The 21,435-nt window shown below is 45.4% G+C and overlaps 1 protein-coding gene across 1 annotated transcript in view; it reads left to right on the top strand.

Moving 5' to 3' along the window:
* The window catches only part of CDKL1 (cyclin dependent kinase like 1), a 62,979-nt gene that overhangs the window by 38,171 nt on the left and 3,373 nt on the right, over window positions 1-21,435 (top strand). Inside the window, exons 3-8 of the mRNA XM_004698578.4 lie at window positions 7,636-7,708; window positions 13,783-13,873; window positions 14,740-14,940; window positions 16,556-16,638; window positions 18,936-18,992; window positions 20,625-20,816. Of these exons, the coding sequence (XP_004698635.1) occupies window positions 7,636-7,708; window positions 13,783-13,873; window positions 14,740-14,940; window positions 16,556-16,638; window positions 18,936-18,992; window positions 20,625-20,816 (697 nt within the window). The remainder of the gene's footprint in view (window positions 1-7,635; window positions 7,709-13,782; window positions 13,874-14,739; window positions 14,941-16,555; window positions 16,639-18,935; window positions 18,993-20,624; window positions 20,817-21,435) is intronic.

The following is a 21,435-nucleotide window of genomic DNA, read 5'->3' on the forward strand; positions in this document are numbered from 1 at the left end:
ACAGATAAGAACTGGAAACACAGGGAATCCAGGACAGATAATCCCCTCAGGCCCAATATTGAGAGTAGCAATACAAGGAGGGTCAAGGTAAGGTGGAGGAGAAAGGGAGTGCCAATACAAGGATCTACATATAACCCCTTCCTTGGGGAATGAACAACAGAAAAGTGGGTGAAGGGAGATGTTGCACAGTGTAAGACATGACAAAATAATAATTTATAAATTATCAAGTGTTCGTGAGGAACGGGGGGAGGGAGGGGAAAATGAGGAGCTGATACCAAGGACTCAAGTGGAAAGCAAATGTTTTGAGAATGACAAGGGCAACAAATGTACAAACGTGCTTGACACAATGGATGTATGTATGGATTGTGCTAAGAGTTGTATGAGCCCCCAATACAATGATTCTAAAAGAAAAAAAAAAGAAAACAAAATATAAAAAGCTACCACAACTTTAAAATGGATCAGAGGGAGATGAAATGATGATGTGTTAAATTTTAACCTACCTGCATTTGCCAGTGCCCCTCGTGACAGCAAAGCCATTCACATCCCCGCTCGGTGTTCACAGGGGATTCCCTACACGCTTCATCCACATTTATTTCCCCCTCACTTTTTTTTTTTAAACTGCTAAAACTTTTAAGTGGGTCAAAAATGGGGAAATACTTTTTTCATTCTATTTTTGATGCCAGTTTTCTCAGAAGTTGCGGTTACCCGCCAACAACTTGCACACGGTTGTTCCGTGCCATGGCTCACTCCCCTGAGAGCGTGCACCTTCTCCTTATGCGGGTGCTCACTTTCATTTCCATCTTCCTCCGCTTGATGCTCATCTTTGCTTTGAAGTCGGTGCTGATCATTCGGTCTCCCATGGGGGATTTTGGAAAGGAAAACAGGACTGACATTCTTTTTTTTTAACCTAAGGTTTGTAGCTGCAGGGTGAGCTTAGGTTCGTTTCGAAGGGGCTCACGGTGTGAGGAGCATCTCAGGCCCCTCTCTCTCCTCAAAGGAGTCTGAACGTCTCTCCTGCCTTTTCTTTCGATCAGGGTGCATCTCTTGTGGCTTCATCGTCGTCTGTTTTAAAATAGTGTGTCTTGGGCAATTTTAAGACACTGGCTTAATATATTCTATCTTCTAATGCTGTTAAAATGTATCAAGCTGTTGTAATTCCTGCTCCTTTGTTTATGTCCTGTTCCCCCCTCTTCACACCACACCCCCACAAAAAAAAGCTTATTGAATCTTCTCTTTGTTCCCAGCATTCTGAATTATGGGCTCTTGTGGAGGTTTATTTTCATTATTATTCTGGGCACTTGGTGGGCCCTTTCTGCCAGAGACTTAAAAAATTTTTTTTGTTTTGTTACTCCGATTTCCTATCCTTTGTTCTTTTTCTGGCCCTCCTAGTATTTATAGATTGGACTGGGCTGTTCCTCTCATTTTCTTACCGGGTCTTATTCTAACTGGTACACGTCACAGCTTCCCTTTTCTCTCTCAGGGCAGTCTTCATCCCCACCGTCTCTGTTTCTTCACACTTACCTTTATCTGCTTCTGGTGGACGTTCTGTTTCAGGCCTGCCTCCTTACCAGAGGCTTTTCCCAGCTAGGCCCAAGCTCTGGTGTGTGCGCTCCTGCTAGGAGGAAGGACTGTCAGAAGCTGTTGTGAGTCTGCTCATTGGACTTGTCAGTTGTGAGCTTCACGGGGCCACATGTTGGAGGGACGCCAGTGTACAATCTGTACAATTTTTCTTCCTAAACTGCTCTCAAAAAAATCTGCCTTCCAGGGGAGCGGGGAAGGAGGGGGAAAATGAGGAGCTGATACCAAGGGCTCAAGTGGAAAGCAAATGTTTTGAGAATGATGAGGGCAACAAATGTACAAATGTGCTTGACACACTGGATGGATGGATGGATTGTGATAAGAGTTGTAGGAGCCCCCAATAAAATGATTAAAAAAAGGTCTGTCCTCCATCTTTCTCAGAACCCACTGAGGGAAGAGGGCTGGGAATCTAACATGTAGAATGGATACAATCTCCTAATCCCCTGTTTGGGGAACAGTATCCTCACTCAACGGTGCTAATGCCTTCGGTGTTATCCTCCCGAGGCTTCCACCCATTAGGGGAAAGGGAGTTTCCTACTGGCACAGAATAGAGGAGGGGCCACAGGACTGCAATTGCTTCCCAGACAAGTTTTACCCACATCTCCTTCACGCCCAGCACCATCCATAGAACGGCAGCCAGTGTGTGAACACACTGAAGGATCTTCGCATCCCCTGAGGCTCCCTCAGATGTCGCCTTTCCAGGATCCGTTAAATCGAGTGTCCTCCACCAAATGCTTTCTGGATCTGACCGATGTCATTGTTTCCTTTCTCCTTAATCCTGTGGGGTGATAGCTTTAAAGCCCGCCTTCAGTACCCTGTGAGTAAGGGTTTGTGAAAGAGTGAGATTACATGGATTCAGTTAATCCAACACTGTGATCCAGGACTATTTCGAAATGCTTTCTTTGGCTGGATTCTGGGATGCTGTCCGGACTCTCTCGAGCGTCAGCCCCTCTCACTAAATACTCACTGCTGATCTGCATCCTCGGTGTGGTGAAATTAGGGAAATGTGTAGTGAAATGTTGAAGGATTTCTGGACCTACCTCTGACTTTCCCCCCCACCCCAGTTTATCATTTTATTAGGAATAATTCCAAATGGGTTATGAAAAAACGGATTCTGACTTTTCTTCTAGAGCATGTACTCCCAAACCTCTCAATAGCCGCACTATGCATGCATCTCCTACATATTTTCAGGCCTGACCCTTCTGAATTCACACTGCCTCCTGAGAGTCTCCCCTTAGATGTCTAATAAGCATCTCAAATTATCTACCCTCCCTTACTCAAAACCACTTCCTACCCCACCCCCCATGCTCTCCTCAAAGGTACCACCAGGTACCAGGTACTCCTCACTTCCTCTAGCTCACATCCAATCCCTCAGATTAAAACCTTAGAGGTTCCATTTTGTTGTTGTTGTTAAAATATATGAGGGAACTTCAAAAAGTTCATGGAAAAATGAAATGAAAAGGTGATGGAATGTTTGCACTGACCTTCCGAAGCCCTCTGGTATCCAGCACCACATTTGTCAACTCACATGCTGTCCTGTGTATGACTTAGGGATAGCAGTTGCCATTAATCATGTTGTGCAACCACCACCCGGGTCTGCTGCCAAATGTTCTATTCCCATCAACAGAACCGCCGCTCCTTCGACACGGGAGCCCACTCTCCCTGGTAACTATCGACGATCAAACAGAGCTCACGTCTCCCACCTGTCCCAGTCTGAACAGCTGACTCCCTCAGGTGTCTCCTGAACCAGAGGAACTTTCCAGATGATCCTGTGTCAGATAGCACTTCGTCCATCACCCTCTGTGTGTATCCAGACTCATCTTCACATTCCTGTCACATAGTGTATACATACATGTGTATACCGACTCAGACTCCTATCATATGTATGGTTACATGTTTGTGTGTGTGTACACCCCTGTCGTCAAGTTGATCCCTACACAGTGTGTAAATCTTCATGGGACCAGATGGCCTCATTTTCCTCCCGCGGGGTGTCTGGTTGTATGAGCCCCTGACCTTATTGCTTACCTGACAGTGCAGTACCTCCAGGGCTTTTGTTTATGAGTGAGTGTGTGTGTGTGTGTGTGTGTGTGTGTGTGTGTGTGTGTGTGTAGGGCAAAATAAATGATAAATGTGTAACTTGTTAACAATAGGCATTCTTGTATATTCTTATTGCAACTTTTCTGAAAATTTAGAATGACAATCAAATTCAAAGTTAAAATATATTGTGTTAATAAGAATTTAGCTGATGATTTAAAAAATTTTTTTTTAAATAAGAGAAAAAAAGAATTTAGCTGATGATTCAAAGGGTCTTAAAATTATGTTAGCATTGCAAAGATATATTTCATAGTGTGAATATCAGGTCTTTTTCTCTATTTTTAAGATAATCTCAAACTTTGGGAAAATCAGCAAGTACAATATAGAGATCTTTCCTCCTGACCTATTTGAAAATATATTACCAACTCAGTACCCTATTACCCCTCCATGCACTAGCATTATCATTATTAATTCTGATTCTCATATGCCCTATCTTCAGTTTGACTAGTAGGGGCCTTTCATACTCACTGCTGTAACCCTTCCCTTTGTGTGTGTGTGTCTTTCCTCATTTTCTGCACATTGTGTTACAGGCGCGTCTTGTTTTTTCGCAACCCCAACACTAGAGTTGTCCACTTTCTAAGGAGCTCCTCTTCATTTTAGTAGAGACTGGTACTTAGAAACCATACTATCAGCTCTAGGTGCACTCACTACTATTGGGCTGTTCCTACTCCGAGGCCCACTTGTGCACAATACTTGAGAATATTGCAGATTCCAGTCTAATCACACAGGGCATAGTTTCTTTTTCTCCTTTTTCATGTTTTTAACTCCCTTCCCCAGGAGTGAAGAATGTGGCACCTAGCCTCATGCCTGAGTGTTGCCGCTAAAAGTTGTCTTAGAATAAGGTGGCCAGATTTTAACATTGGTAAAGTGGGACACCATTGCTAAAACTCAGATCCTGGTGAAATAGCCACATGGCAGCTGAAAACCGTATACCCTAGCTTGTCATGCATTCTTTCCAAAAATCGGGACTTTTTTAAAACACCAGGGGACGTGGGAAAAATTGTTAAAAATCGGGACGTCTGGTCACCTTATCTTAGAGAGCCCGAGGCCTCTGCATCATAATTACCAAACGAACACCCACCACGAAAACAGGAGTAAGAAATGAATAAGCAGCCAGGCCAAGATACTAGGAAGTTAGTACAGAGTTTTTGCATAAACTCTTTTAGTAAATGTTTTTTGAGACCTGGCATTAGAGCCTTATTTTGTTTTAGTTATTGGCTAATCAAACTATGTCCTTTTTTTTTTTTCTGGGAGAACAGTGGAGGCTTATAAGAAAATTTCCTCCTGGAATGCCGCCTTGTTAGCTGTATTTTTCTAGGCTTGTTTTTCTACACACACGTTTTTTTTTCTTCAGTCATTGTGCCTGAGTATCCCTCAACAAGGAAGAAACTTCAGAAAGAAGCTACTTCAAACCCGGGGTCAGAGCCCAGGTCCAAACCAGTTCCAGCCCATGCTCCTGCGGTGGCCCTGCAGGCTCCGCATGCGGTCGCACCTGCGCTCAAGCATCCTCTGGTCTGTGTGGAAGGATTTCCTGGAAGTCTGGCTCATAACAGTGGCCTTGTGGCCGCTCCCAGAGGCTTTTTTTGATCTAACACAACTACTCAAGGAGTTGCTCCCTGCCTTAGGCATTAGTTTCACCCGAGGACCATAGCAAGATTGCCTCATGTTTGATTGACAAAAACGGTCAGTCCAGCTGGTATACGAGAGATCTGAACTGCCCTCATTCTGCAGTTCATTTCCTCGTTGACTAATATTCTTAAAAAGGTCACTTTAACTTCCCAGAGAAGGGGCATTTTTCTAACTCACACCGAGGAATTCCTTGCTGGGACCACGGTTTGCCCTCATCATGTAGGGTTTGAGCCAGAGAAGCAATGGAAGGAATGATGGCCAGGAGCTTGCCTGCTGTGATGGGGACAGGGTGAGGAGAGGTGAGCCGGTCCAGCTCGACCCCAGAGGGAAGCGTTGTGCGCGAAGAGCCAACATGGCTGTTAATTCTTGTTAATTTTTGTTACTTGGTATACAGTATAATCCTCTACCCTATTATTGTGTTAGGGTTCTCAACTTTCCTCATGCTGCCACCCTTTCATACAGTACCTCATGTTGTGGTGACCCCCTCCAACCATAACATTATTTTTGTTGCTACTTTATCATTGTTATCTTGCTACTGTTATGAATCGGGCCAGCCCTGTGAAAGGGTCGTTCGACCCCCAAAGGGGTCGCGACCCACAGGTTGAGAACCACTGCTCTAGAGGAACAGAACCAGTGACACACATGTGCGGGCGGGCGTGCACAGTACATAGAGGGAGAGAGATTTCCTTTAAGGGACTGGATCACACAGTTGTAGGGGCTGGTCAGACCCGAATCCATAGGTCAGGCTATAGGCTGGAGATTTCTGCAGGCCTGTGTCCCCAAGCCCACAGGTGAGGTGACGGGGAAGCGCAGTCCAGAAAGAGAGGAGAGAGTCCCGCCAGTGTGTCTGTCTGTAGCTGGGGAGCCCACACCCTGAGGAAACGCCCCTTTCAGGTGATGAGTTATGACGGGTGCGTACATTACATTGCACAACAACTAGCTCGTGTTTGACCCCCAAAAAATGACGACCTGGGAAACATAGCCAAACTGACACATAAAAGTAACCACCACACCTGCCTCATGACCGAAAACAACAGCCACAAAACATGTGTAGCTGCTGTGTTCACACAAGGAAGCGCAATCTTGTGTAAGGCTGTAAATTGGAAAGACAAGTGGCATCCTTAAAAAAAAAGTATTAATAAATAATTTTTAGTCATCAAAGTCTTAGCCATTGGTGTATTAACTAGCTTTCTTTCTTTTTCCTTAAATAATGATGTTATTAAATATTTATCTTTGTAAGATTGACTGAGATTGCTAAGCATAATGTTCTCTAGCTTTGTCCATGTCTTGTCATTGTTTTTCATTGATGCATAAAGTTCTGTTGCATGAAGGTACCAGGGCTTGTTGATCCATCCCTCTATAACTAGGCTTTGGGGCTCTTTCCATGTTTTTGTTATTATGGAAATTACTGCAATAAAAATAGGTGTGCATAAAAATAATAAAGAAACCTAGAAAAGAACAATGGAATATATGTACAAATATGTCGGATCAATTGATGTATGATTTGTAACAAGAGTTGTAAGGGCCCCCAATAAAATGATTAAAATTAATAATAATAATAAATAATTAGAAATAATTTTACTGGGGGCTCTGACAGCTCTTGTAACAATCCATACATCAATCGTATCAAACACATTTGTTTTTTTGGTTTTTTTTTAAAACATTTTATTAGGGGCTCATACAGCTGTTAACGCAATCCATACACACATCAATTGTGTAAAGCGTATTTGTACATATGTTGCCATCATCGCTTTTCAAAACATTTCTTTCTGCTTGAGCCCTTGGTATCAGCTCCCCCACCCCCATGGATGCCTGATAAATTATAAATTATTATTGTTTTCATATCTTATACTGTCTGCTGTCTCCCTTCGCCCATGTTCTGTGGTTTGCCCACACCCCCCCTCTGGGGGCGGGGAGGACCCATACAAATTGGCATCTTTTATTCTGCATGGTAACTGACTTTACTTCAACAGGAAGTCCCTGGTTAGCAGTGGGGCTCAGGCTGCCGGGCAGTCAGTCTTCCAGTGGCTCACCGATGCTGGAGGTAGGAGGTCCTTAACACTTGATCCTGTGGATGGATCTTCATGGTCCCTCCTGGGGAAGTAAATACCAGCTTTGTTACCTTACTGTCCCTACAGTTCAACAGTGTGCGGGCAGTGTGCTGTTTACACTGGACGCCACCGGCACGGACTGCTCACCGAGTTTGAAGACACTCTGGGGCCGCTAGGATTTTCCACTGCTTGTGCCTGGTCCCGGTTCCTCCTTGTGTTTTCTGAGCTGAAGCCCGGAGCCACACTAAAGAATGTGTTTCTGCTGCTTCTCTCTTTTTGTTAGGGTGCCAGAACATCTTGTGAAGAGCATCACTTGGCAGACGCTGCAAGCTGTAAATTTTTGCCATAAACACAGCGTAAGTCTTATGATCTCCCTTGAAAAATCAGGAGGCTGATCTTCAGCTGAGGTGGGGCCTTGAGGCACAATTTATATATATGCCATAGTTTTATATATTTGCCATAGTTATATCTATATTTATATATATGCCTTACTTTCATATTTTCTTTGGTGATATCATTTTTACCCAAATATCATAAGCCAGAAGGGGTGATGGCCAGAAAATGCCAACCTAGTATGATTCTGTCTCCCTGAAACAAAATTTTAAAAAACCCACCAAAAGCCCACCTAGCCCCCTCACTGCCATCAAGTCAATTCTGATTTACAGCAACTCTCGTAAAGCAAAATAGAGCTACTTGGGTTTAAGGTCCCATTCCATTTGTTTAGTCTGTATCAGCCTGATCCTACCAAGAAGGCTCTGAAGATAGGCGAGGGGTGCTCTGATTTGTGCAGTGGATAGAGTCCCAGTGTGGCACACACATGCTGGTGTCTGTTTTGGTGAGCGGGGGATGCCAAGTCTGGACCAGAGAAGCTCAGGGGAACTGGAGCCTTCTGGGCCGCAAAGGGACCCAGACAGGCACAGTGGATTGCCCGCCGTTTCCTAAAGGACAGCACAGCCACGGCCTGAACACAGAGACAGATCCCAGTGTTAGAGCTTCTTTTGGGCCAGCTGGCCAATGTGACCACAGTATGACGTCCCACCAACCGTCGGGCCCATTAGCTGATGAGCTGCCTTCCCGCCGCAGCTGCAGCCGGTTTCTCCAGAAGCTGCGTTCCCAGGAGAAACCAAGGGAATGGCCAGCATTTCCCCCACCCGAGCCTCCTCCGCTGAGCCAGAGGCTGCCATCCTTGAAAAGGCCTGTGCGTGACGGAGGGCGGCACCTTATATTGCTATGACTCGGGAGGGAGTGGGGGAGGGAGGCAATCACTGCTTTCCTGACATAACTTTTAGGACGAGCAAGTGGGAGCCAAGGCATGAGGCCCAGGCTTGGAGACACAGAAAAATGGCTTGCATACCACAGTTCCCCCAAGAGTCCCCGAAGCTGTTTGGCTCCGGATGCTGATGGAGGAAGGGTACAGAAACTCCTAAAGAATTCCCAGATTGGAGCAGGGAGCACATTCCTGCTTACAAGCCCTCTGGCCACATGCTCTCATGATACTCAAGTAGCAGCTTGTTTATAGCAGTATGTAAAACCGCTGGTAAAGGAGCAGAAATCTCTGAGCCATTAGAGGGCCAGATCGATTGTAATAAAATCATCCTGAAATTGCCTCCATGGAGATATGCCAGAAGAATTCTAAGCGTACATTAATAATTGGAACATGGAATGTACAGCCACCCAGGGGGTACGTTGCCCCATCTCTCGACCCCAAGGCCATTTGGAGTGAGGACTAGGCAGGCTGGTCCCCAGCAGCACCCAAACCTCGCCCCTCCCTCACGGTTTCCAAGTCAGCAGGACCCCCAAGGGCTTCAGGCCAAAGGCCACCGGATGTTTCTTCAGGCTGCAGAAGGTATCCCGAGAGGAAATTACAGGGGGGAGAGGAAGAGCGTTCAGAACCCCAGTAGGATGTTGACCCACTCAGTGGTGGTTCCTCGTTGTGAAATAAGTGATCTGGGTTGTTGATGTGTTCTTTTCCAGGGACGCTGCCATTTAAAATGCCAATCATGTGGCTCTTCTCTCTCACGTGGCCCTGTGCAAGAACGGTGCCTGTGGTTTGGAAACCACAGGTGATCTCAGTTTGAATTACAGGGCAGGAGACACTTGTATGTGGGACAGAGCTGACATCTATCGACTCTCTCCAGAGAGCGAGGGCAGCCTGACTCCGGTTTATCTTGTCAGGACAAATGGCAGAGCTGGAAGAGCCATCTGTGGGCCAGCTGACGGTCCGCCCGTCTCTTCCCTGCTTATCGCAGACGCAGGGCTTGTCCTGTTTGCCAGTGAACTGTGCTGGCTTCTCAGTTAAACAACCAAATGGAGAATTCGGCCTGGGCACCAACTTGCAGCTCCTCTGACCACCTCCTCCCCTAGAACCTTGTAACATTGTCACCTGGATTTCCAGGTTAAATATAGTACTTTCAGTAAAATCTGAGTTGAATGTAAACAATACTTTCTGGGGGGAGTGGGTACGCATGTGTAAGTATGTCCCAAATACTACACGGGACATACTTAGACACACTAAAAAATATGTTGCTTACCTGAAATGAAAACTGAACGGGGTGCACTGGATTTTATGTGCTAGATCCAGCAAACTCACCGCACCATTTATTCTGAGCCAGTCAGAAATTTGGGATGATTCAGGCCGTGAGAAGCCTACTAGACTTATTTTAGGATACTATTTTTCCTTGCACCATTTGCCTGTCAGTTTTACCCCTGTGGTAGCTTTTGGGATGCTGTGGTTTTGGATGCCTTGCCACCAGTATTTCAAACCATCCGGGTCACCCAGGGTGGATAGGGTTCTGGTGGCACTTTGAGATTAAAACAGACTGAGACGAAAGGCCTGGCAAACTACTTCTGAAGCAATTGGCTAGTAAAATCCATTCTCGTCGCGGTGGATTCTTGTCTGATATAGTGGCAACAGATGAGCCCCTCAAGTTGGAAGGCCTTCCAAGGGTCCGTAAAAAGGAATTGCTCCCTGAAGTGGAGTCAGTCTTCATGATGTGGATGGAGTGAAGCTTTCAGGACCTTCCTCTGCTGATGTGACGCAACTCAAAATGAGGAGAAGCGATTATCAGCACACATTACTCATCGGATCATGGATTGTGCAAAGAGTGATTCTAGGAAATTAGAGTTTGTCCAAAAATGAAATGCGGTGTTTGAAGATAGGTGTCGTAGGCATCCCGGAGTGGCCATTTCAAATAGAATAATTATATCTCTCCTCTGCTGGGAAGGGCGTTCATTGTCAAAAAGAATATTCCAGGATGTATCCTGAAGCACAGCTCTGTCAAGGATAGGAAAATACCCATACGACTACAAGGAAAACTAGTTAATTCCTCAAATTTGGGCACCAACCACGATACCACTGACACATCCAAACAAGCTCACTGCCGTCAAATAGATTCCAGTGGATAGTGGCCGCCTTGTGGCCGAGTAGAACTGCGCCTGTGAATTTCAGAGACTGTCAAGCTTTACAGGAGTAGAAAGCCCTATCCTTCTCCCATGAGTAGCTGGCAGCTTCGACCTGACAACCTTGTTGTTAGCAGCCCAACGGGGAACTGACTGTGACATCAGGGCTCCATCCACTGTATCACAGATAAAGAAGTTTAAGAGTTTTACCAAGTTCTTCAATCCGAAATTCATCAAACATGTAATCAAGATACATTTAATTACTGGTGATTAGAATGAAAAAGTTAGAAACAGAAGGGTGAGGAGTTGGAAAATATGGCTTTGGTGATAAAAACACAGAGATAGCATGATAGAATTTTGCAAGACTCATGACTTATTCCCTAGCGATACCATTTTTTTTAAAACAACATAAACAGCAGCTATACACATGGACCTCTCCAGATGGAAATACAAAGGAACCAAATCAGCTACATTTGTGAGACGAGATGATGAAGAAACTCAACACTAGTTCAACTCAACACTAGACACTCTAGTCCGAGCCAGGCCATGGCCAACTGTGCAACAGACCATCAGGTGCTCATACACACGTTCAAGTTGAAGCTGAAGAAAGTGAAAACAAACCTATGCAAGCCAAAGTATGACCTTGAGTATATACCACTTGAATTTAGAGACCATGTCAAGAACAGGTGTGATGCATGGAGCACTAATGACCAGAGACCAGACAAGTTGAAGGATGGCAGGCATCAAGAATCTCCTACACGGAGACAAGAGAAAACCATTTAAAAAGACAGGAAAGAAAGAAAAGACCAAAATGGACTTCAGGGAAGACTCTGACACCTGCTCTTAAGAATAGCTGAAGCAAATAGACGAAAAATGGTGGGGGGAGAACGTTCCAAAAGGCAGATTCAGAAGACAGTAAAATATTATAATGAGATTTACAAAGACCTGGAGTTAGGCAACCAAAAGGGTAGAGCACGCGCAGCATTGTTCAAGCTGAAAGAACTATGGAAAACATCCAGGTTTTGAGTTGCAGTATATATTAATCATTTGATTGGGGAGCTCTTACAACTCTTATAACAATCCATCATTCAATGTTGAGTTGCAATATTGAAGTATTGTGTGACCAAGAAGTTGAATGATGCAGGAAGCATCACAAGGAAAACACAGAGTCTGGGTACTAAAAAGAACCGGTTGAGTTTGACCATGTCAGGAGGTAGCACATGATCTGAATGAAGGCGTCCAAGCGGCACAGCAGGCCTTCATGAAAAACGAGGCCTCTGGAATTGACATCGTATTCATTGAGATGTTTAAATAAACCGATGTAATGATGGAAGCATTCATTTATGGCAAGAAATTTGGAAGACAGTTATCTGGCCAACCGATTGGAAAGAATCATAATTGTGCCCATTTCGAAGAAAAGTGATCTAATACAATGTGCAAGTAATAAACAATATCATTAATATCACATACAAATAATATTTTAGTGAAGATCATTAAAAAATGGTTGCAGCAGTAGATTGACAAGGAACTTCCAGAAATCTAAGCCAAATTCAGAAGGGGATAGGAAATGAGGGATATCACTGCTGATAGCCAGCTGACTGATGTTTGTCTCTCTCTCTTTTTTTTCACTCGGTAAAGGTATTCAACTGTGTGAATCATAACAAATTATGAATAATATTTCAAAGAATGAAAATTCCAGAATATTTCATTGTGCTCATGTAAAAACCTACTTCTAGGCCTGGAGCCAGTTATATGAACAGAGCAAGGAGATACAGCATAGTTTAAAATCAAGGAAGCTGTGCATCAGGGTTGTATCCTTTTATCAAGCTACTCCATCTGTATGCTGAGCAATCACTGAAGAAGCTGAACTCTATGAGGAAGCACATGATTTCAGGATTGGAGGAAGGCTCATTAGCACCTGCAGTGTGCAGATGGCATAACCTTGCCACTGAGGGCCAAGAGCACTTGAAGCCCTTACTTTAATGTGGATTATACATGAACATAGTGCATCCCAAACTGCTCACTGGTGGTCCAGGGAACCACATCTGATCAATAGAGAAAGGAGTGACGTTGTCGAGGGTTTCATTTCATGGGGATCCACAGTTAACGCTCTTGGAAGCAGCCGTCCGAAAATCAAAGGACATATTGCATTGGGGTAAGCTGCTACAAAGACCTCTTTGAAGTATCACAAAGCAAAGATAGGACCTTGAGGACTACGGTGCACCTGGCCCAACCCATGGTATTGTCATTCACCTGTGTATGAAAAATGTGGACAATGAATCAAGAAGACCAATACATAATTGATGCCTTTGAATTATGGTATTGGCAAAGTATTAAATATACCATGAATTGCAAGAAGAGCAAATACATTTGTCTTGGAAAGAACAGGCAGTATGACCTTAGAGCAAGTATGATGAGACTTCACACTTTGGTAAGGGGGCCAGATTTTAACACTGGTGAAGCGGGACACCATTGATAAAACTCATAGCCACACGGTAGCCAAAAATCGTACACCCTAGCTTGTCGTGCATTCTTTCCAAAAATCGGGACTTTTTTAAAACGCTGCGGGACGCAGTACAAATTGTTATAAATCGGGACTGTCCCGCCAAAAGTGGGACGTCTGGTCACCTTACACTTTGGGCATGTTATCAGGAGGGACTAATCCCTAGCGAAGAATATCCTGCTTGGTCGATGGTCCACTGAAAGGAGAAAGAGCCTCCACAGAGTGGATTAAGGGAGTGGTACCAGCAATGGGCTTCTACAGCGCATGGGAAAGTCAGCCCAGGACGGGACTGTGTTGTGTTCTGTTGTACACGGGGCCGCTATGAGTTGGAACTGATCGGGCAGCACCTAACAATAGCAACAAATGTTATTTTATTTTTATTTTTAAATAAAGGACATGTTATTTTATTTTTATTTTTATATAAAGGACCAATGGAAAGATTTAAAGTTTTGTTAAATAGTCATGTTTTCCTATGTTATAGATGCTGCTCACTAAACTGCTTTTGCTTTGTCTGTCTGTTTCGACCAGTGCATACATAGAGATGTAAAGCCAGAAAACATCCTCATCACGAAACGCTCAGTGATTAAACTGTGTGACTTTGGCTTCGCTCGGCTTCTCAGTGAGTACCGCTGCTGTCTTAGCTCGGTGTAAAACGTGGAAAGGCTCCCCCTAGGTTGAAGGGTTTGAGGACGGCACAGGACCAGGCCGTGTTTCACGCTGTTGTAATAGGGTCACTCGACGGCACCTGACAACCCGATAACGGACCGGAACTAGTACAGAAAGCCAGTTCTGGGATAGCTCACGCACGAGCTTGCTACGAATTAAAATTTTGTAATTTTTGAAAATGTGTAGATACATGCCATTGTTTAGAAGTGTATGCTATATGTAAGTTATACCCTACTAAAGCTAATATTTAAAGTAGGTTTTTGGGGGGGTTTTCCTAGTTCCTACTTTTTTTTGGAGGGGTACAATAGTTTTTTCATTTTTTTTCAGAATATTTACAAGAGTCTTTCTCATCCTTGGCTGCAGATTAGAGGCACCAGGTGAACTATGTCAATGTCAATCCCAATTCCCTTGGGATTCTGGTTCAATTGGATTGGTGATGGGCCCAAGCATCTGTATTTTTAGAAATGTTCCACTGCACAGTCCATGAGTGGTGCAAAGTGTGGATGTTCTCCACTGTAATGGATAGGTTAGAGGTTCAAGGTGCCCACGTGCACCTCAGAAGCAAAGCCTAAATCAGCCATTGAGAACCTGATAGGGTTAGATAATGCACACGGAATTACCAGGAGTCCGGGTTGACTCAAAGGCAACCGAGAAAGAAAAAGCAACAACACGTTTCCAAGTTATTTTATGTACGAGTGCTGAGAACCACTCATTTAGAAGAACCACAAGGTTAATCACAAGCTGACTTTCTGGGATCTTCCCCTCCACGCGTTGATTGTAGGCTTCTCCTGTTGTTTTCCATGTTTCATCACTGGCCAGCTGGACCGAGCGACTATTACACGGATTATGTTGCTACCAGGTGGTACCGTTCCCCTGAGCTGCTAGTGGGGGACACACACTATGGCCCCCCAGTCGACGTCTGGGCCATCGGCTGTGTCTTTGCTGAGCTGCTGTCAGGCGTGCCTCTGTGGCCAGGAAAATCCGACGTGGATCAGCTCCATCTGATCCGGAAAACCTTGGGTGAGTGGTACTCCTGTCACACAGGGCTGGAAACTGGATGTGTGTACCCACGTGAGCGCCGAGCTGAGCATCAGTTCATAGTATCGTCTACTGCCCTTGCAGTTAGGAAAGTATTCATGAGCATAAATAAAAATGGGAAACTTCCAACACCTCGATTAAATAACTCCATCCAGGATGTCCACGTTTGTTTCCATAAAAATGTCTAACAATTATGTAGGACGTCCTAAGTGTCTGAGAAGGCGCATGATCCTCACTTTGGCATGGTTGGGATCAAGTTAAACTCTGAAGCACAGCAGTGATGACAATTGAGATTGCTGAAAGGGCTCAACAATGTGTAGAACTGCTCATATTTGCCATCTTGATGATAGTCCAGAAACTCATTCTTTGGATACCCTTACCTCCAGCCTGCCAAGATAGCTTGGGTTCATCAGACTTTATAGAAGAAAATCTTCAATGCTCCAAGTGCCAGGGAGAAAGGTTGTGGTCTCCTGAGGTACTCTTGTCCTGCCCTCCCTCCCCAGTGCTCCTTCCTCTGTCTGTGGAGAGCGAGGGAGTGGGAGAGGAGGGGGAGGGGAAGGAAGATTGTAGATGATCCCTAAATCAGGATTACCTTTCTCGAAATGCTGAGAGTGCGCACCCTATGCCTCTAGCTCTCCCAATTTGAAGCAAACTTTTCTTCTTAGAAACGTCCTGTAGCACCTGTAGGCTGCTTGTGGGCGAGTTCGTTGCCTCTATTTCTCTTTACGCTGCTGCACTGACATCTGCACCCAGTCCTTGTTGTTGTAAGCTGCCACTGGGTAGGACCTGACCGGTGGTGACATCATGCTCAGCGGAAAGAACTGCTACCTAGCCTGCACCATTCCCATGATCCCTTGTCCCCTGCATGGTTGGGCTCTCATTGGCTGACTTTGCTAAGTGGAACTCCACTTTCTTCTTACCCCAGCTTAATCTGGAGGCTCTGCTGAAGCCTGGTCAGAATCCCAGCATTCCGCAAGCTCTACTGGGAGTTGGGCTTGAGGTTCATTGGCCAGAATCTTTACCACTGGATACAAGTGGCAGTCCAGAGGAGTGTGTGGCAAAACTCCTCTCAGGCCAGCTGAGCCAAGCCTGGGAGAGAGTGACAGAGGTTGGCAGCCCCTGGCAGCCCTGGACACACACACACACACTCACACACTCATCACTGGGACTCATGGACGCAAATGCCGTCTCACTAGGGGGAATCTCTTGAGATGTGGAGCGGCATGGGGTTTTCTTTCTCCTGGATATGAATCACTGTCCTAATCATGGAACCTGTGGGGGACAATAAAGAGTGGGCCAGGAAAAAAAAAATCTGACTGTGTGATTTGGAGTTGTTGACTTTGGAGTCCTCAAAGACATGACTCCTTGAGGGGCAATGTGGTGGCCCCTTTGGGTTTCTGCTGCGTGCCCCCACTGTGCCCAGTACAGGGCTTTGTTCACTGGTGGCTGCCTGCATGCTGCTCCCTCTGCCTGGGTAACAACGCGACAGCATCCACAAAACGGCAGCACGCCCCCACGGACACAGCCGCCACAGGAGGAAACGAGAGGCTGCGGCTTGCTGTGATTCTCACGTTCCTTTCTCTCTTCTTGTCCAAAGGGGATCTCATTCCTAGACACCAGCAAGTCTTCAGCACAAACCAATACTTCAGTGGTGTGAAAATCCCCGACCCAGAAGATATGGTGAGTGACCCAGCTTGGAGGGAGCTCTGCCTGTCAGAGTGGTAGGCGGTGAACGGTCTGTTTGCCTGCGTTGCAGACTGGCCTGGCTTCAGGGGTTTGGGCTGAGTCGGTGGGAAAGGCTCGCCTGCTGAGCCCACTAGCGCAATCTGTACTAGATGTCCAGTCTAAGGCTGACCAAGAAAAGTGGTGCACACTGGTTAGCAAGACGCTGACCTTCAGGGCTAGTGCAGAGACTGCTGGAGAGGCTTCAGCCCGCAAGGTGGGTATGAAGGCAGAGCAGCCCATTGGAGCCCCACTTGCACTTTAATTCTGTCACCTCTTTATTATTGTCAGCAATGGAACGGAGCTAGCTCAGGGCCAGGCCGCTTTTAGACAGTGACTCATGGAAGGAAAAGCCTCCTCTTACCCCAAAGAGTCCACATCTTGTGGTTCAACATGTTCCCACCATGAGGAGACCATAGGGAAAGCCATTAGGGACTTGCTTAGCCAGCCTCCTTCCAGTGCTTATCTTTTTTGGCCAATGTGGAATCCCACCCCTACCCCCCACCATGCCCCCTAAACAGAGAACTGGAAATCTACATGTCTTAACCCACTTTATAGAATTTATCCCAAATGAAACCATTTGACATGGTCATTACTTCGTAGAAATGGTGTTCTTTAGTGTTTTATCAGTAGAGGATTAATGAAATGTTACGGTGTAGCCTTACAATAGAAAAACCTCAGAGCTCCAACAAACCATTTTCTTTATATGTACTGACCTGAAAGAGATTGTGAAATGAGAAAAGAAAGTGATTGTGGAACACAGGACCCATACATCTGAGTTCACAAAAAATAGCACCACCACCTCTGAGAAAGTGTGCCGGGCTTTTTAGATTGGCAAGGAGATGGACCAAAATATTACCGTGAGGGTCTCTTGGGGGCGGGACTTGGAGGCGCTTTCTTGTGGTTTTCTGTATTTTCTGCATCTCTTCTAATGAGTCTGTAGTATAACGAAGACCATTTCACGGTGAAGTTAAAATTGGTGACATTCCAAAAAAGGTGCTTTCACATTGAAATCAGCCGAGCAGCTGCTCAGCTTCCAGATGGAAGTTCCATCTGTCCCTACCACGGTGACCGTCTTTCCGTCGTCTGCTTCCTTTCCCCTTTGGTGTGCCCCACCCGGAAGGCTTCCATTTCCTCCCTCCTTCCCCTCTCCCGGCAGCATGAGCCAGAGGAAAAGTGGACCGTGCAGGGACAGAGAAGCAGGAATGACACCTGACATATGGGAGGTGACCCAGCGGGCTCCCTTGTGACCGGGACAGTCCCAGTTCCCCACTAAATGTCCCTTAGCGGTTTCCTGTTCCTACGAATGAAGCATCTGGACCAGCCCAGGTCTCATGAATGCACAGGGCTTCCAGAGGCTGTCCCGCAGAACATTTCCTGTTGACAGAAACACAGGAAGAAGCGCTTAGGGGGCTGTGCTGGTTGAACGTGTGCCCTGGTCCCTGTACCGGTTAGTAATCCTGATGGGTTGCATCTGGGGCTGGGAAACTGGGCGAACAGACAGGATGAGCCCATGTGTCTCAGCCACCCTCATCCCGGGCATTGTTGTGGAGCCGGCAAAGCCCTGTGTCAGCAGTGCGGTGTCTGTTCCCAGCACCTCCCACCCCGCTGCCCCGCCACCAATCCCCAAGTCAACACACAGAAATAGCAAGAGAAGCATTTAAGCTTTGGCGTGGTGGGAAGCGAGGTTGCTCTCAAGGGCTCATGAAAATCTACTTTAGGGTTGGTTTCTTTGCTTTTGAATTTAAAAACAAAAGTCCCCAAACCCACTGCTATCGGTACAATTCTGACTCATAGTGACCCTATAGGGCAGAGTAGAAACGCCCCACAAGGTTTTCTGGGTCAAAATCAGTGGAAAAATCCTTTCTATAAATTCCAAAGCTTATGCTGCGAAATGTTGACATACAAATTGAGACATTAAAAAAAAAAGGCAATAGCAGTTGCTCGACAAATGTGTTTTGTTTTCCCTTCACCCGTGTTCTCTCAGAACCTGCTGCCTGCGGTGGTTTTCAGGAAGGGAAGGGGATGGGTGGGAAGTAAATGTGGAAAAGCCATTTGGAGGTAAGGGAAGAAGCAGCTTATGAAACAGAGGGAAGCTGCTTCAGGTGGGCTGGGCAGAGGGTGGAAGAGACCAGGAAGGAGTCCAAAGAGGCTTCTCTCACTCAAAAGGAATGATTTAAGGTACCCCTATACTTGAATACATGATGTAAATAATGACCACCTCTTCTTTTTCCTCTTCTTATTTACTCTTGTAGGAGCCACTGGAATCAAAGTTCCCAAACATCTCTTATCCTGCCCTCGGACTCTTGAAGGTACAAGTGCTGCTTCTAAGAGAACGCGGAGATTCATCTTTGGGGAATCTGAATCGCTCTGTCAATCTGTGGATTGAGATGAAAATGGTTGTTTATAGAATCTCTTTCAAAAAGCTTAAATAGGAAGGGGCTTCAAAAAGTTCGTGAAAAATGGAATTAAAAGGCAAAGGGCACTTATCCACAATTTTTTTGAAATTCCTTAGTATAGTGTACTTTCAGCTGCACACAGAGAGGGGGGAATGTTTCACACTCCATTACAGTGAATCTATATTAAATTGTATAATCCTAACATTATATCCTAAATTTAAATTTATACGAAATAGAAATTTCAGGTGGGCAGTGCTTATATTACAAAAGGAGCCTTGTCTTTAAAATGACTTAGCTATAGGATCTTTGTAAGTAGCCAACTCATACTCTTGAAGTAGCTGTTGATTTTAACACTTGATTTGTGTGCACAATTATAGAAATACAGCAGCTCTTACGTAAAATGACGTGTACCAATGATAATTACAGTATTTGCAAGTTACAGTCAATGCCTCAGCAATTTCAGAAAATATTTAGTACCTTTACTGACATATTTATAATGAAACAAAAAAAAAGATTGAAGTAGCTCCTTGTCATGTGAGCCTCTGAGATTTAACTGTCCTACGAGGCCTATGGCCTCCTAACGTAAGGTGACCAGACGTCCCGCTTTTGGCTGGACAGTCCTGATTTTTAACAAGTTGTCCCGCGTCCCGCGGCGTTTTAAAAAAGTCCCAATTTTTGGAAAGAATGCACGACAAGCTAGGGTATATGGTTTTCGGCTGCCATGTGGCTATTTCGGCAGGATATGAGTTTTATTAATGGTGTCCTGCTTTACTGATGTTAAGATCTGGTCACATCCTAAAGGCAAAGACAATAGTTGAGAATAATTAATGTCCTAGAAGCAAAAACAAACACACTGCCATCTCGTTGCTTCTGCCTCGCAGAGACAGCTTTTGAGAATGTCAGTCCTTAACGGGAACAGCCAGTCCTTTCACCCTTGGAGCGGCTTGATCAGGTTTTCAATATTGACCTCTGGTTAGCAGCCAGATGCTTGATCCGCCATGAAACAAATCTATATTATGCCCTGTATATACATGCCTGTAAAATGCATAGACTATATCTAGGACAGACCAAGAAAGGAAAAACGAAGTGGTTGATTATAGAAAGGAGAATGAAAGCATTTGGGTGGCAGAGACTCTGCTGCATCATCCTGTATGGCTTTTTTCCTCTTTCTTTTTTTTCCTCTTTCTTTTTTTTAACCATGCTGAATGTTGTGGTTTATTTTTGTTTTAAATAAAAACCCTCATCTTTACAAAGCCTAAGTAAGGGACCAACTGGCTAAGAGATTATCCTAGTTTCCCACTGAGGTGGACATACCCTCTTCCCCAGAGGACAGAGGACAGGACGAAAGGGAGAAGTACGGACACTTCTGTCACCGCCCCGCTGTGTGTCTTCCTCATTGAAGCATCCGTTTAGGAATGGGAACCGTCATCTTTGAAACACTTCTCCTTTTCCATATTTTCTCTCTTCGCAAATAGAGAATTTAGATCCTTCGTAGAAGAAATCAAAAGGACCTTACTAGGCTAAAACTATTTTCTGTTTCTGTAGGGCTGTCTCCATATGGACCCTGCTGAGAGACTGACCTGCGAGCAGCTGCTGCAGCACCCGTATTTTGACAGCACCAGAGAGATAGGCGGTTTGGCAAAAGGGCGTGAAAAACCAACCCAAAAAACCCTTAGACAGAGCCGGAAGCACTTGCCTGGGGTGAAAATGGTGCACTGTTTTACGGAAGCATCCAAGGTGACCCTTTTACATTTTCTCACACCTGCCCTCAGCACCATCTGAACGAGTAGGCTGGAGAGCAGCAAGCCTGGTCTGTAGCTGCAGCACCTCACCCAGCACTAGGAGCCCGGCCACGACCATCTGGGCCCCCAAACATTAACCTCCTCCCCAGGGGCAGGGCTTCTGGTATGTGTGAGTGCCGGGGCCCGGTCACAGGTGCAGCCTTCAGGTGGACTGAAGTTAAGAAATTAAGAATGCCATTCTCTATATGATGCAGACAGAAACACAGGCGGGAGTTTTCCTCAGAGCTAGTCCAAGAGTAAGGGATCTTGATGGGAATCTCTCTATCGGGGACTTGCACTATTCGTATAATGTTTTTGGGTCTTGAGGGAGTCCAGTGAGATTTAATAGCACCTACTTTTCAGATACCTAAAGCAATACAAAAAATACAGGTGTACTCTCCTTTTTATCTGACCACGAATTCAGCATGAAGGGAGCAGTTTTGCCTATTTAATTAGGAAAGTGCGCCAAGTGCCCTAAATATCCGGATGGACCCGTTTTCTCTATCAGGCGAGGAATGAGGTTAAATGATCAGGTGTCTGCAAACTCTCCACTCCTGTGAAGCCGTGCTTTTTCT

Source organism: Echinops telfairi, unplaced genomic scaffold (genome assembly GCF_000313985.2).
Source record: "Echinops telfairi isolate 266 unplaced genomic scaffold, ASM31398v2 ScPeMD7_18;HRSCAF=68, whole genome shotgun sequence".
NCBI classification, from domain to species: domain Eukaryota; kingdom Metazoa; phylum Chordata; class Mammalia; order Afrosoricida; family Tenrecidae; genus Echinops; species Echinops telfairi.